Raw genomic sequence first — 16,903 nt, forward strand, 5'->3', positions numbered from 1 at the left:
TTTATTTTATTTATACAAGCACTGGGTACAGTCAGAAGTGCGGGAGGGTGAGAGAATTCACTAGAGTCAGGAACAGAACAGACAGACTGACGAAACACACTGCTGAGAGGAGCAGCGGGCATGGCAGGAGAGGTCTGCACTCCATGTGGGCACCTTGCCAGCAGCCGGGGATCGAACTGGTGCTGCAGAGGCTGTGGGCAGCTTTGCAGTCCAGTGCTCAACCGCTGCGCCACCGGGGAGGCCCTACATAGCATATTTTAAAGTGGGCCAGTATTTAAACTTTAGAAGTGGTTTTTCTGGAAATGCAATATTTGGTTTCCTGGCCTTACTGTTAATTCATATTAAATCAGACTTAAAGCTCAAACCCTTCTCCCTAAATTCTAGAATTAGGATGTTTCAGTAGCCACCTCAGTAACAAGAAGAATCTATCTGTAGCTCAGTTAAGACCTAGTGACTCATTTTTGGTTTGTTTCAAACTGCATACCTTTTCCTTTCATCAGGTGATAATATATCCCTCTCAGTCGGTAACAAAATACACAGATAGTGTTAGTAGAATACTTTTATCCTTTATTCTTTTTTTTTTTTTAAGATTTATTCATTTATGCATACAAGAGCTGGGGTACAGGCCAGAGGCATGGGGGTGAGAGGATTCGCCAGAGACAGAATGAGGAGCAGAACAGGCAGAATGAATGAAATACACTGCTGAGGGGAGCAGCGGGTGAGCCAGGAGAGGTCTGCTGCACCATGTGTGTTTCCCCCTGGCTGGCTGGGGATGGAACTCGTGCTGCAGAGGCTGTGGATTGCCTCATTGTGCGGTGCTTAACCCCTTGCACCACCAGGGAGGCCCACTTATACTTATCCTTTATTCTTATGGGTAATTTTTAGCTTTTTTTAAGATACAACACTCAGTTTACACAGGTGTAATGGGTTTTAGCACACATACTTGAAGACAACGGGTCAAAAAATAAAAAAGCATTGAACAAAAACATGCATTACTCTACTGAAAGGAAGTTAATGGAAAAGGTGTTACAGATGAACAATGTTTCTGTTTTCCCCTATAATTTTCTCAGGAAAATGGAATTTTGAGCTTTTCCCCAAGCTACATTCATAATCTTAGTTATAATAGCATTCTAATTCTTTAAACTTCTGTGATAGGTGGTAAACTATCCTCAAAACTAGGTCTCATGTTTACTCTTCTTTCACTTTCCTCTGTAAATGAAGTGCTTAATGAAACTTCCAATGCTTAGAACAAACCTGTATTTTATAAATGTAATAGTTAACAAATACAAGTGACCTCCCTGCTATTCCTTAACACCAAGGGTGAGTCCTTACCTCAGAGGTTATGCACCTGTTTTCTCTACTCATTAAACTTCTTTCTCCAGATATCCACACATTTCAATCTCTCCTTTCAGATGGCTTAAATGTCACTTTATCAGAAATATCTTCCCTAATGCTCTATATAAAATAGTAATTCTCTACTCATATTTTTTCCTAACATGTATTATCTCCTAATGTAGTAATCATTTATTATATTTCTTTTATTTTTTAAGATTTCTTTTATTTATTTATACATACAAGAGCTGGGGTGTAGGCCAGAGGTTTTGGGGGGGCATTAGAGGATTCACCAGAGACAAAATGGGGAACAGAACAGGCAGATTGACTGAAATACACCGCTGAGGGGAGCAGTGGGTGAGACAAGAGAGGTCTGCTGCGCCACGTGGGTTTGTTCCATAGTTGGGGATTGAACTTGTGCTGCGCTGGCTGTTGATAGCTTCATAGTGCTGAGACTTAACCCCCCTGAGCCACCAGGGAGGCCCCTATTATACTTCTTATATACAGAATGTAAGTTCCACAGAGTTCACACATTGTATCTGCTCTATCCCTGAAGGCCTAGGACAGGTCCTGACAACATAAACACTCAATAAATATTTATTAGATGAACAAGTGTTTAAGATATATATCTATCTGATAAAGAAACATCAGAACTATAATAGTTGTTAAAATAACAAGATATCTAGGGTTTTCTTTCTCCAATTTTATAAATTCATAGTATGTATTTAACTATTTTTAAATCATTTGTTTTTTTTTTTTTTTTTTTTATAGAGGCATGTTTTTTATTTATTTATTTATTTGTTTTGTTTATACATGCACTGGGTACAGTCAGAAGCGTCGGAGGGTGAGAGAATTCACCAGAGCCAGAGCGGGGAGCAGAGCAGGCAGAAGGACCGAAGTACACTGCTGAGGGGAGCAGCGGGCGGCAGGAGAGGTCTGCGCGCCATGTGGGACCCTCCTCCGGTGGCCGGGGAGCAGCCAGGGATCGAACCGGCGCCGCGGAGGCCGCGGGCAGCTTCGCAACCCAGCGCTCAACCGCTGCGCCACCGGGGAGGCCCTATTTTTAAATCATTTGAATACTGCTTGAATACAATAAATTACCAAAGAATTTTAGAAGTATGTCCTTTAAAATGATTTTAAAAGTATTTTTCATATGAAGCCATTTTTTAGACAGGTAGCTAGGTTGCTAATGAGAATTAATCAATTACTTCTCCATTTTTTGAGAGCTTGTTTGGAGGTTCTAGCAGGGGAGCGCAGCTACTCGTATACCCTCGACCGAAGACCAGTCCGTCTCTATTCGGGGAAGGCCGTCCTCTTCGACCGAGCGCGCAGCTTCGGGAGGGACGCACATGGAGCTGTGAGGGAGGAAGGGGACACCCGCCTAGCCAGCCAGATCAGCCGAATCAACCCTGGCGATCAGTGGGGTGACAGATGTCGCAGCCAGATAGCCCTCACATCCTACTTCTCCATTTTTTAAGCCATAACTGTTCTTACCATATGTAGTTAGGACAGTACTGCATTAATTTGGATGCGAAGCAAGAATGAATGTAATCTTAGAGCAGTGAGGCAGCACTGTAAGAGAAAGTGAGTGTGTGATTTGGTGACTAATGAGTTCCCTCTTCCAATTAAGCAGCTTTCTCCCCAATAGGGGATCTGAGTCATTCAGGTTCTCAACAAGACCAGGCAATTAATTATGTGATAATTCTTAAGAGTTTAAGATACCTTGAGAGAAAAATAATTTAAGATTATTCAAAGCTGAAAAAAAAAAAAAAAAAAACAGTAACATGTAGTCATTTGAGGACATTCAGGTTCTACTGTAGAAATGAGGCCATTTCCATATTTAAAAAACGTATCATACTTGAGAACTACTATAAAAGTGAGCTGGTAGACTATCCTCATTTTAATTATTACAAAAATCCATTTCCCCAATAAATAATTTTATGAAAAGTGCCTATAACCCCAAGTTAGCTCAAATAACTTTTCGAATGAATAGTAACTACTACATGTAATAATTAACAGGAAAACTCATTTATTTAGATTGACTTGATGTGCTAAGTATTTCTCTAGTGATAGAAGCAGAATCCAACAGAAGTAAGGAGAAGGGTATTAAAAAAAGGTCTTAGACTTCAGAGTGTAGATAAAGATCTAAGTCAATAAGAGGTTTTTTTTTTTTGAAAAGTGGCATAACCTGCCTTTTCCTCCCACACAAAACCTCAGAGTCTCCCTATGTACATCTTATTCCACCTCCTATTGTTTCCATCCTTCTGCCTAAGTGCTGATCACAACACACAATGTCATAGTTTTCCTACTCTACTGTGCCTAAAGATACCTTTCAGGTAAAGGTTTCTCCAGCTACCACTCACCTAAATGTACCAAATGTAAATAGGCTTCTTCTCAAATCAAAGCAGATGGCTTAGAGTAAGTCACCACTGCCAATGTCAATAAAGAGCTTAAAAAAATTAAATAAATCACATTTTTAAAAGAAGATTATTAAAAATGACAGGTATTGAGGGATTAACATCTAAAGTATAAGAAAATATTTTGTGGAATATGACTTGCAAAACAAATACCAAACTTCTAAATATAACTACAGCCCATATCAAATGAAGATCATCTATTTGTAGTCATTTTTTCATCTTACGCTTCATATTTGAGTGCAAGTTTTTGTTGCCAGACTCATATATTAATAGCTAAAATTTATATAGTATTATGTGTCAGGTACTACATTTAAATAATTTATTATCTTTAATTTTTATAACTCTTGAGGGTTTATGATTGTCTCAATTATAGATTTAAGAATGTAACAAGGACTTACGAATGCAAAGTAACCTGCTCAACATCACATAAAGTATATAGTGGAACCAGTCTCTGGACTCCAAAATACATGTGTTTAAAAATCTATACTACCACTGCTTGTTACACATTTCTACAAGTAAATTAAATTTTATAGACAAGTGCTAACATCCAAAACGAAACTCCTATCCTTTCCACAATCTACTTCTCAAATGTTTATTTTAGTAGCTACCTCTTACCTAGTTGCTCAAGCTAGTTTTCACAGATTCCCTCTGCTCCTTACCTCCCAAGTCCTACCTGTAATCTCCTAAACCATCTAGAAGTCATCTACTTCTTTCCATAGGCTCTGCTCAATTTCAATCAGGTTGGACTACAAAACAGGTTGAAGCATTAAGAGTTTTTCTTGAAGGAACATTCCAGTGATGAGTCTATTCTCTAGATTGAACACAGCTAATTTAGTGGCAAAGGAATAGACTCAAATTCCAAAACTAAGACTTAACGCAAGCAACATTTGACATCATTAAATTACAACATCTGGAATAATCTTTGAGTTAATATTCTTGTAAAAGAATTTAACTTTTTTTTTTTATTTTCTTCCCTAGCTTTTTATTTCATTCTCCCTAGACACTGGCTAAAACTCTGAGTTATGTTTTTGTAGCAAACTCCATACCTTCTTAAAAGTAAAATGCAAGAACACAGATCCTCCACTACCTCAAATTATAGTCAAGTTTCCCATATTTAGGGAAATCACAGGGGTCAGTATATTCTCAGTGGAAATGGGTAAGTCCCACCCTGGGAAAAGCACCACTGTGATCATGGTTTCTCTTCTGCCAGATAAATGTGTTTAAATGTATTTATTCATTTGTTTATGTGAATGATTTTAAAAATTGTCACCACACAAACTACTAACTTACTATATACTAATCTTAAGTTCTTTTTTCCTTCCAAAGAACATAGCACCACAGAGAAAGAAGCAGGTAGTCCTTTTTCATTTACCCTAGAGGATTTTATGAAATTCAAGCTCTTTAGCAAAATGTAATACAGCACTTTTTACACAATGGTTTTTTTTAAAAAGTACTTTTATATATGTTATTTCATTTAGTAGTCATGTGAAGTAAGATTTACAGATATTATTCTCAGGTTAAAAAACTTTGTAGATAAAATTTTACTTTTTCCTTAAAGTATTTCAACCATTACTTAATCTATGCCTAATTATAAAGAAGGGAGAAAGTTAAGACCTAATTAAAGGAGAAGATTGACAGCAAAATTCAACTTCACTTAGGATTTCTATTGAAAAAAGAATGATCCAAAGATTACAAATATTTTTTTCCATAACAAAAAAGCAAAAATCTACAAAACCAAGTTTTATCTCTACCAAAATATTTATGCACATTGTAACTGGCTAATATAAAAACAACACAAAAATAAAGATAACTGACACATTGAAATAAGCTGTAAAAAGCATGCACAGTAAAGACATGCTTTCATTTAAGAACAGCATGCTTTAATTAAATTTGCAGGCAATCTAAGGAGAATGTAAAACTAATGTATAAAACTTACCTACTTTGCAGTTATATTAAATACACATTGACAGAAAGTCTGCTTTCCTTTTTTGGTCAGAACAAGCCAACAACAGCAAGTAGCCAGAAATTAAAATTACTATTGAAAGAAAATTTTAAGAGGAAATGGATTTGCTAGACTCCGATTTTCAGCTTTAGCTTTAAGATATGAGTGATTATTGGCAATGAGGTTGGCAAGACAGGAAACTGAGTTAAAATTTATCAATCTTTTAAATGGCTTTTCTAAGTACAACTTTTTTTTTAAAGGGGGGTTAATTAGTATTTTGGACCTCTTTGTAATGAAACATGTATTTTATACTGTTAAACTTGAATAATCAGATATGGCAGATATAAGAATTTTTAGAAAAATAGTTGAATTCACTAATTAAAATTACCGTATTTCCTTTACTAAAAGGAAAGTCAGGTAGTATAAACAATGAAAAGCCAAATAAGAGATCCAGGAAGAAATTAACTTAGAAGGCGACCAACTGCGTAGCTTATTCTTACCTTGGCTGTTTTTTTCACGGGTTGACATTTTTGCTGGTTGAGACAAAAATGACATATCTTACAATAAAAATTGGGCATTTTTAAAAATGACTATAATAATGCACTTCTCTTTGATTACTGTGAGTGTACTTCAGTGTACATTTAAATAAGCCAAAATTCTTATCAATTAGCAAAAATTTAACTGATGTGTAAAAGCAAGATAATTTTTAAAAGGCATTTTAAATTTACCTTGGTTGATGATGACATCTTTATGCCTACAAAAGAAATTCAAAGATATTTATTTTATAATTTTATTTGATTGATCATCAGATCCACTCAGCTTCTATGCCTAGTACAGAAAACTACTTAGACATGATATTTAGGCATCAGTATCACTGGTCTTTACTAATATATACTGTTTTATAAAATAATGAATAATCCATAAGACCACCAAAACAGTGAAAGCATGTAAAGAATTTATGAATAAATTGAGGATTATGAATAATCCTCAAATCTTATAAACTTACTGAGATTTACTATCTGAGATGGGGAGCATTAGCAAGAAGATATAGCTTATCTCAGAATGCATAAAAGAAAAATAATACTTAGAAGAAATAAACAATGTAAATTATGCTCTTAATGATTCAAACCAGGCATATGATTGTACATGAGAACAAGACAGTCACAGAATTATTAATTTTTACATGTAACTGAGAATGTATAATACTTACTTGTCTGTATTTTTTATAACTTTTGATATCAACTTTGATGATGAAACTGCCCTCAATAATTTATTACGACTATCATCTGAATTTTCCCATGAATTATGCAATTTTTCAGCTGTTGATGGTCGCTTTATGCTGGAAAAAATATATTAATTTTTTAGAGAAAAATTTCATTAGTAACAATGATATGCACGGACGCTTTTTATAGAACACAAAAGCAGCTGTTAACATTTCCTTAAAGATAATCCAGAAAAGAGAAGGAAGGATTAGTTGAAAGGTTCATCATGGATGAGTGAAGGAGTTAAACAAGGCAATCACCAAGTCTGTTTCATAATTTTCACTATTATTGAGAACATTCACTTGAATAAATGTTACTTGATAAAAAAAATCTAACTTTTTTGTTAATAGAAAAAAATCCATTTGCTTAAATTCCTGAGTAACAACATTTCTCATAATTCATGAAATTATATGAAACTGTAAAAAACTATATATTTTAATAGTCATTAAAGATAGCCATTTTAAATTTTTATGTCCTCAAGTAATTAAATTATATATGGAACAAATGACAATTTCTCAATATATTGTGCGACTAAAATAAAATTCTTGTTTACATCTTTCAGGGACAGTTTTACTCATGATCAGAAGTAAACATGTGTTAACACAAGAATACTGTATTCTCAATACTGATTTAGTGTATAATGAAGTTTTTTATTTATAAATGATTTTTTTTGCTGCATTGATAACTATCCTACAACTCATCCAGTCTTCAATACTTCTTGCAATAGTATATCCAAAGAGCAATTTAGAATGGCAAGCACATTTCCAGGAGACCTTAAGAAGCTGAAAAAAAAAAACAGATCTGGGGCAAAGAAGGCACCAAGTCAGAGAAGATATCAAGTCAAATCAGAGCTTTTAAGAGATTGGTTATTTTTAAAAAGCCACCTTTATACAATTCAAAGTTGCATGACATTAATAAGCTATATCCAAGAAAACTCCACGAGACAAACTAGGCAGAAGAATTACAAACCATTTAGATAGCGTAAGAATCTGCGTGAGGCACACAAAGTATTTAAAAAATGTTAAACATGCATCAATCAAGTGAAAAGTGCTTTGTTTTCCCAAATTTCCAAGAGTTTTAAGGCAAAATATTAAATTGATGAAATAAAAATATATCATAAATCTTTTAGGAATAGTTGTCATTTATCTTACTAAAATCCTAGTCAGTTCTGGGGATGTTTTAATATTTTCCTAAGATTTCCAAGTAGAAGTATGATGATAAAGTATATCTATACCTAATCATTATGTTTGAGCCACCGTTTCTAAAGCAGGCAAATTTCATTTCAGTGGTTTAAATATTTACTTATAAGGCAGATGTAGCACTAACTCCCAGCATGCAGGCTGAGATCCCCAATTTAGGTTCACACACAATATTAAAATGTTTCTCCCTTCTCCCCTTCTCATAATTTAAAAATATTAATTATTAAAAACAAAGAGAGAAGCCCTCAAGCAAGCCTTTAGCATAGAAAAGACCAGGTGAAATGGATTCATTTTTCTACTCAAGCAAGAACTTATCCTCCCAAAACCCCAAATTGAAATTGAGATGCAGTCACAATGAGGAACCATTTGTTGAGTAGGGTCCTTGCAAGTTGAAGGTTGTAATGATACCAAAATATGATGGGGATAATTGCATATGGAAAGTTTCTATCCAAGACTATATACACTTATGCACAGTCATATAGAAATTAAAGTATGCTATAATTTTATTACAAACATTGTTTTGGTTTTAGAGTAGGTTATTTCTGCCTTTGTTTCATTAAATTGTTTATAACTTGGATTTTCTGCAGTTTTAACTGAGAAATTTGACTTTAAAACTTCATTTCCCCAGTGTGCCAAAATAGAGATTAGAGCAACAAATAAGGGAAAAAAATGCCATCAGGCTTTTCACTTGGAATTCAAAGACAGCCAACTTTTCCTAAAGTCACAGAATTTAGATATCATTACAACCATTCCCTAGCTCTGTACTTGGGGACAGTTAAAACCTTTTGGTGGGAGTAGAATTCTTGCTTTCTTGAGTTTGTCTGTGTATTTGGAGAGGCTGAGAAGAGGGCTGGGGAGAAGGTGATGCTCGAATATGTGGACTTTGATCATTAGAATGAGATTCCTCTTTTTTTTCTCTCTGTCCTTGTGGTTTTTCTTTCCTTTTTTCTGTACCACTGTAAAATAAAGTATAACATGGAACACACATATTTAAACAAATTTTAAAAAGTATTATAAAAATCAAAATCCTAAATCATACAGCTTATACAATTTATTCTGCTTTCCGTCAATAATACTTCTTTCAAAATCCTGGAAGCTATTAAAATCTTCAGTGAAGAATTTCTAGAATTCTAAGGCAATATATCCTATGAAGATCTGGAAACAAAATGGTGTCTAATGCATTTTTCCATCTTGGCAATTTGGGGGGATAATAGAAGAGCTGCTAGCTGACTTCAACTTACCCAAATTACAGCATCAATGACACTTTCCAATACCTCTGTAAAACATACTAACTAATGTCCAAGGCATGCTAAATGCACATCTTAAGTAAGTTACTCTCTATCCTACTAGAAATTTTCTAGTTTCCTTTACATACATTCCTCTTGTTTCTTCTGTAAACTTCTCCTGATAGCTGAGTTTTAAATTTGCCAAGAGTTAACTGTTTGTTATGTTTGCTGTTTTAATTATTTAAGTTAAATACAAATTGACACTACATAGAAAAGAGAACTGTCATTTCTCATGTAACTAAGTTACATATTCTGAAGATTCCATAAAAATTGAGTTACTAAAAATTGCTGTTAAATTTTGTGAGACAATTATAAAAGACTGAGAAAAAATATACAAAGAGATAGGTTCTAATCCACATGTTTGCAAGTGCTTAAAAGTTCTTATTCTATCTTAAAAAATAAAACTAAAAATTATTTTAAGTGACTTATTGAGTATATTTAATATAAGATAATCACAAGGATTCTAATCAGACATACATACATAGAAGAGGGCATTTCATAAAAAAATTGACAAATGAATATATGTGACTATATTTTAAAAGACTGAAGATATTCATGTATACATTCTTATGGTTCTGCACTGACTCTTGATTAATGAAGGATATGCCATTCCTAATCACAATGGATTAAAGTCCTTATACTGTATATATACTTTTGACAATATTACAAAGCAGATGGAATCAAAGCTTTAATTCCAGGGTTGAAAAGATAGGAAACTACCAACTGCCTACACTTCTTAATCAGAGGACACTTTGTAATTTTACTCTAAGGTACAAAATCTACAAGGAACTATGTTTAAGAACATCTTAAATATACACAGTATCGACAGTTTAACTCTTACAATTGTTAACAATGTTAAAACATAATTGTGAGAGTGACATTTCTTAATCTGATTCAGTTCTGTTATCTTCTGACTTCATACTGGTTCTTGACAGTTTCCTTCATGTTCAGTTTTTTTTTTTTTTAAGTATGTGCTCAGAAATACAATTCTACTTTAAAAATATTGGATTGACTTTTAAGTTTAAAACTGTTAGAAATTAATTCTTCCTTGTCAATGTTCAAACTATCCTGAAAACACAGGCTATTAGTCTTATATGTGGGCCACTGTATTAATAGAGATTTCCTCCTGGGTTACTTAACGGCAAATACAGAATATCATTAACTAACAAACTCAGCCGATCTTAGATTGCTGAGTCACTGTCACGCATAATACTGATCACGGCACAGAACCTGTAAGAAAAAGGGATGAATCCAAGCTATTACTGGGTATAACAAAAGAAGCTTATTTAAAATTGCTATTAAAATTTTCCATTATGTTTTTTTCCCTTAAATTTGTCTTTTTCTCCTGAAAGTAGAGCCCAGGTAATACATTTTGGCATGCTTTGGGGAGAAATTCTATATAATAACAATGACTTCAAAGATTAAATTCTAGAAAGGACTTATTAAAAGGCTGAAAGGTGTCGTCATCTCTTCACTACTTCTGTAACCAAATGTTGGTTAACATCTATAAATACACACAAATGAATAATTCAGTTTGGCATTGGCTTATTGAAGCAACCATTTTTCATGAGTATATTTTAAATATCATTCTAGTACTTCAGATTTTTTCCCTCAATTTTTCTTTGAAGAAAACAGCTGTAAGGTTATATAGTTTATCTCTTTTGGTCTCTCCAAACTATATGGAATAATTTGGTAGGAATTACACAAAAGCAGAAAAATCCTGTAAGCAATTGTATTGGAACAAAAAATGAAAATGAAAAGAACATAGAGAACATGTATTTGTAATCTACTGAAACTTTTATATTACAATATTTCCACCATCCTCTTGCCCACCTCCCCCAAGGCATGCACAATATAGTACTGAAACATTCTGAATTAAGTTGTAATTTTGATCATGATGAAAGAACAAAAGTTATAACAGTGTTTAACCTCTCACTAATATAGATATATATACCCAAGATTCTATTTCTCCTTTAAAAATGCTGTGTCAAATGTATCACATGCTAAGGAAAATTCACTTTTATAAGCATATTTAATATACTGATGTTTACCTCATCAACAAATGCTTGCTAAAAGGAAACCAAACCAAACCAAACTACTTTCTTCAGTAAGAATGAAAATCTTCCTGACACAACTCAACAGCTACCATGAATGTTAAAGCTAAATGAGTATAAGGTTGACTATCTCTAAATTCAAAGAATTCAAAGGACATGTTCAGCTGAATTCCAAACAACTCTATTTCATGTTTTTTTAAAAAGTAGACTAAGTTATCACATTCTGATAATCCTGCAATGTTAGCTCCCCCTACCTCCCACAAATGAATACCTTTTAGCAGCAGATGAAAGTGTTTCTTTCCTTGCAATTGAGACAGTACTGGTATGACTTGGTTTTCTGTTTGCGCCACTTCCATTGGTAATACAGGACATGGAAATAGCTTCTCGAAGGCCTGGCTGCCCTAAAGGTGGTTAAGAAAAAATGCTTTTACAACAAACTAAAATATTTTTCAAAGATAAGAGCTTTAAAAGTTAAGTCCATTAGTATTCAGAACCACTATACAGATTGCTCCCCCTAGTAACAACTTACAATATTACCAAGATTTAATTTCATCACAACAAATCAAAAGAAAAGTTATTCTGAGCTTCTAATCTGCAGGCAAGCTCTTGCTCTAACTAAATGGTTTGCTCTCCACGCACAGATGTTTTAAGGCACATGATTCAAAGTTGTGCCTCAAGCAAAGAACAAAATCACATTAGTAATTTTCAGAAACAGCTCTGGCTTTGTTAAAATTTAATTAATTAAAAATCTTAGAAACCATAAATATTAAATCTTAGAATGTTGTTCCATTAAGTAAAGTATAAATATATAAAGTAGCCTCTACTTCCTCCCACCTTCTTTCTCAATTTATACATAATATTGGTGTGGTAAGGAAGACTTATAGTCAGAAAATAAAATATCCACATCTACTAAGAGTCAACTTTATTTAAAGATTTGGAAATAGAGAACAGTTTTGATTTTTGGACACATTTTCCTCTCAAACACACAAGAAAAACCTAACTTTTAGATTTGGCCAATTTCATGGTTTTTTGTTTGCTTCTCTTCATAAAAGCACAGGCTGTAAAAAGTTTTTAGTACAGAAATACAGAAAAACACAAAAATACTAGGAAAAATTATACACTAACAAATTTGACAACTGAGAAGTGAGTAAACTAGAAACAAACACTCCATACCAAGTTCAAATCATGAAGAAACAAAAACTCTGGGCAGACTGATTAGTAAAAAGACTGTTCAAATTTTCTTCATCCTCTTAACGTCATTAAAAGAATTTTTTTTTAGCAATTGCCCCAAATGACTTACCAACTTCAACTTAGTATTTCTAGAAATGACTAACCTAAATTGACATCTTATATCAATACTGACAGAACTGTTGTGATTCTTTTCTCAGCAATTTCAGTTTTATGGTGAAATATTTAAGTTACTGATTATGAAATACTCTTCTGAACATTAATATATTTGTAAGAAGAAATCATACCACAACCCTTAAGTGAACATTACTTAAAATGCTACCGTGAAGATAAAACTCACCAGCTAAAACTTTGTAGGTCTTCTAACCCTGTTCTAATTAGGCATTGGTGTAAGAACTGCAGTTTACAGGTAAAGGAATACAAATATGCTTATTCATCCATTATCAGAAGTGAAATCTTGGTTTTGACTCTTGAATAATGCAAATGTAAATACTCTACCATTAGAACTGAAGTCTGTGAACCCCTCCCTGAGTACACCCCACTTCCTCTTCCTAAAGGTTACCACTGAGTTCAGGTGCTTCTGGCTTGTAATAAAACTACTTAACATAACTTCCTGAGTACCTAGCTACAATAATTATAGCCATGACAGAGAATCTGAAAATGGTTTGAAGAGGGGAAAGAAGATAGAGATTTCTTCAGAAGCAGGCTGAGGGTGGGCTGTGACAGTCAAAAAGCCAATACTGGCTTTTCAACAAAGAGTGAGTTAGATGAGCACTGATTACTTGCATCAATTCACGAAGTAAACTGCATCTATTTTTACCATCTCATTCAACTTATAAACCAGTTGCTTTCTGACTCTCCCCCGCTACATCGCTGAGTCCTGCAGGTTTCTCTTCCTGCGTCTCTGAAATGATCTCCATCTCTCCATTCTGCATGTTATGCCTATCATCCTTAGCTTTGGTCTTGCTCCTCTTGTCCATGTGTCAGATTTATCTTTCTGAAACATTGATCTGCTTGCTCACGTTTGCTCTCTTAAGTTAAATAAAGCCTTTTATAGAAAATATATAGCAATAGAAGCTCACATCAAGAAACAAGAACTCAAAGAAACAACCTAATCTCGAAGCTCAAAGATCTAGAAAAAGAACAACAAAAAAACCCCAAAACCAGTAGAAGAAAAGAAATAATAAAAACCAAAGCAGAAATAAATGAAATTGAAACTAAAAAAACAATCCAAAAGATCAATGAAACCAAGAGCTGGTTCTTTGAAAAAAATCAATAAAATAGACAAACCCCTAGCCAGGCTCACAAAGGAAAAAAGGGAGAAAGCACAAATAAACAGGATCATCAATGAAAGAGGAGAAATCACAACGGACACAGCAGAAATCAAAAGAATAATCAGTAACTACTATGAACAGTTATATGGAAACAAGTTTAACAATCTAGAGGAGATGGACAAATTCCTACAACTCTACAATCACCCAAAGCTAGATAAAGAAGAAATAGAACACCTAAACAGACCAATTACAAGCAGCGAAATTGAAATGGCAATCAAAAACCTCCCCAAAAAACAAAAGCCCAGGACCTGATGGATTTACAAATGAATTCTACCAAACATTCAGAGACGAATTAGTGCCTATCCTTCACAAACTCTTCCAAAAAATTGAGAAGGAAGGGACAATACCAAACACGTTCTATGAAGCCAACATTACACTAATACCAAAACCGAACAAGGACAACACAAAAAAGGAAAACTACAGGCCAATCTCCCTAATGAACACTGATGCAAAAATCCTCAATAAAATTTTAGCTATCAGAATCCAACAATGTATCCATAAGATAATTCACCACGACCAAGTTGGATTCATTCCAGGGGCACAAGGATGGTTTAACATCCGAAAATCAATCAACGTTATCCAACACATCAACAAAAAGAAATATAAAAACCATATGATAATATCAATAGATGCTGAGAAAGCTTTTGACAAAGTGCAACACCCATTCATGATAAAAGCCCTTGAAATTCTTGGGATACAAGGAACATACCTCAACATCATAAAGGCCATCTATGACAAGCCAACAGCCAGTATCATTCTCAATGGTGAAAAGCTGAAAGCAATTCCATTAAGATCTGGAACAAGACAAGGATGTCCACTCTCACCACTGCTTTTCAATATAATACTGGAAGTCCTAGCCAGAGCAATAAGACAAGAGAAAGACATCCAAGGAATCCAAATAGGATAAGAAGAAGTCAAACTATCACTATTTGCAGATGATATGATAATATACATAGAGAACCCCAAAAACTCCACAGAAAAACTAATTCAACTCATCAATCAGTTCAGTAAAGTGGCAGGATACAAAATCAACACGCAAAAGTCAGTAGCCTTCCTATACACAAACAATAAATCTGAAGAAGAAGAAATCAAAAAAACCATCCCTTTTTTTATTGAAACAAAAAAAATCAAATATTTGGGAATAAATCTAACAAAAGAGGTAAAGGACCTATACAAAGAAAACTATAAAACACTGTTAAAAGAAATAGAAGAAGACACAAAGAAATGGAAAGACATCCCCTGCTCATGGATTGGAAGAATAAACATTATTAAAATGGCCATCCTTCCAAAAGCAATATACAGATTCAATGCTATTCCAATCAAAATTTCAATGTCATTCTTCAAAGAAACAGAACAATTATTGATGAAATTCATATGGAATCACAAAAAACCCCGAATAGCCAAAGCTCTCCTGAAAAAAAAAAAGAAGGGAATGGAGGCATCACACTCCCAGACTTCAAACTATACTACAAAGCCATAATCATCAAAACTGCATGGTATTGGAACAAGAACAGACATACAGACCAATGGAATCACAAAGAAAATCCAGAAATAAACCCACAGATTTATGGTCAACTAATCTTTGACAAAGGAGCAAAGACTATGCATTGGAGCAAAGAAAGTTTGTTCAATAAATGGTGCTGGGAAAACTGGGTCGCTACATGCAAAAGAATGAAGCTTGACCACTACCTCACACCATACACAAAAATCAACTCAAAATGGATTAAAGAACTAGACATAAGACCTGAAACCATAAAATATATAGAAGGAAATATAGGCGAAACACTACGTGATTTGCACATCAAAGACATCTTTACAGACACATCACCCAAAGCAGTGATAGTGAAGGCAAAGATAAACAGCTGGGACTACATCAAATTAAAGAGCTTCTGCACAGCAAAAGAGACAATAACAAAAACAAAGAGAAACCCACCAACTGGGAGAACATTTTTGCACCCAACACTAATGATAAAGGACTGATCACAAAAATCTGCAAAGAGCTGATGAGACTCAACAACAACAAAGAAAATAATCCAGTCAAAAAATGGGCAGAAGAGCTAAAAAGAAACTTCTCTGAAGAGGAAATGCAAATGGCCAACAGGCATATGAAAAAATGTTCAACATCACTTGTCATCAGGGAAATGCAAATCAAAACTACCATGAGATACCATCTTACACCAGTGAGAATGGCACATATTAAAAAAACTAGCAACAACAAATGTTGGTGAGGGTGTGGAGAAAAAGGAACTCTTCTGCACTGTTGGTGGGAGTGCAAACTGGTCCAACCACTGTGGAGAGCTGTGTGGAGATTTCTGGACCTACTAAACATAGAGCTTCCATATGATCCAGCAATTCCACTCCTAGGTATTTACCCAAAGGACACAGAAACATCAATTCCAAAGAACACCTGCACCCCTATGTTTATAGCAGCACTGTTTACAATAGCTAAGCTTTGGAAACAACCCAAATGCCCAAAAATAGATGACTGGATCAAGAGGATGTGGTACATATATACCATGGAATATTACTCAGCATTCAAAAAAGATAAACACATGCAATTTGCAGCAACATGGATGGCGCTGGAAGGGATCATGCTCAGCGAAATTAGCCAAAAAGAAAAAGAAAAATACCGGATGGTCTCACTCATAGCAGGAATCTAGAAAACTTAAATAAGGGACCAGGAAAATGAATAACTATAAGAAAGTGAAAATCAAAATCAACAAAAAACTATGAACCAGAGACACTTTTAGGAGGGCGGGGGCGGGAGGGGAGGGATTGGGGTCAGAATGGGGGGGCTGCAATTGTATGGGGAATATAAAAATAAAATTTATTATTTAAAAAAAAAATAAAGCCTTTTATAAAAGGGAAAACCAGAAACCTGTATTTATA

The 16,903-nt window shown here is 34.3% G+C and overlaps 1 protein-coding gene across 7 annotated transcripts in view; it reads right to left on the reverse strand.

The window, feature by feature from the left end:
- EML4 (EMAP like 4) overlaps positions 1-16,903 on the reverse strand; it is a 129,814-nt gene that overhangs the window by 46,328 nt on the left and 66,583 nt on the right. For 2 of the 7 annotated variants that reach the window (XM_054701166.1, XM_054701164.1), the window contains exons 3-7: positions 11,764-11,893; positions 8,935-9,108; positions 6,902-7,030; positions 6,420-6,445; positions 6,192-6,224 (exon numbers count right to left, since the gene is read on the reverse strand). In XM_054701166.1, coding sequence (XP_054557141.1) covers positions 6,192-6,224; positions 6,420-6,445; positions 6,902-7,030; positions 8,935-9,108; positions 11,764-11,893 — 492 coding nt within the window. The remainder of the gene's footprint in view (positions 1-6,191; positions 6,225-6,419; positions 6,446-6,901; positions 7,031-8,934; positions 9,109-11,763; positions 11,894-16,903) is intronic. The other 5 variants (XM_054701167.1, XM_054701165.1, XM_054701168.1 and 2 more) reach the window with 3 other exon arrangements.

The sequence above is a fragment of the Talpa occidentalis genome, unplaced genomic scaffold (assembly GCF_014898055.3).
Source record: "Talpa occidentalis isolate TD23 unplaced genomic scaffold, MPIMG_talOcc4v2.1 talOcc4.5, whole genome shotgun sequence".
NCBI lineage: Eukaryota > Metazoa > Chordata > Mammalia > Eulipotyphla > Talpidae > Talpa > Talpa occidentalis.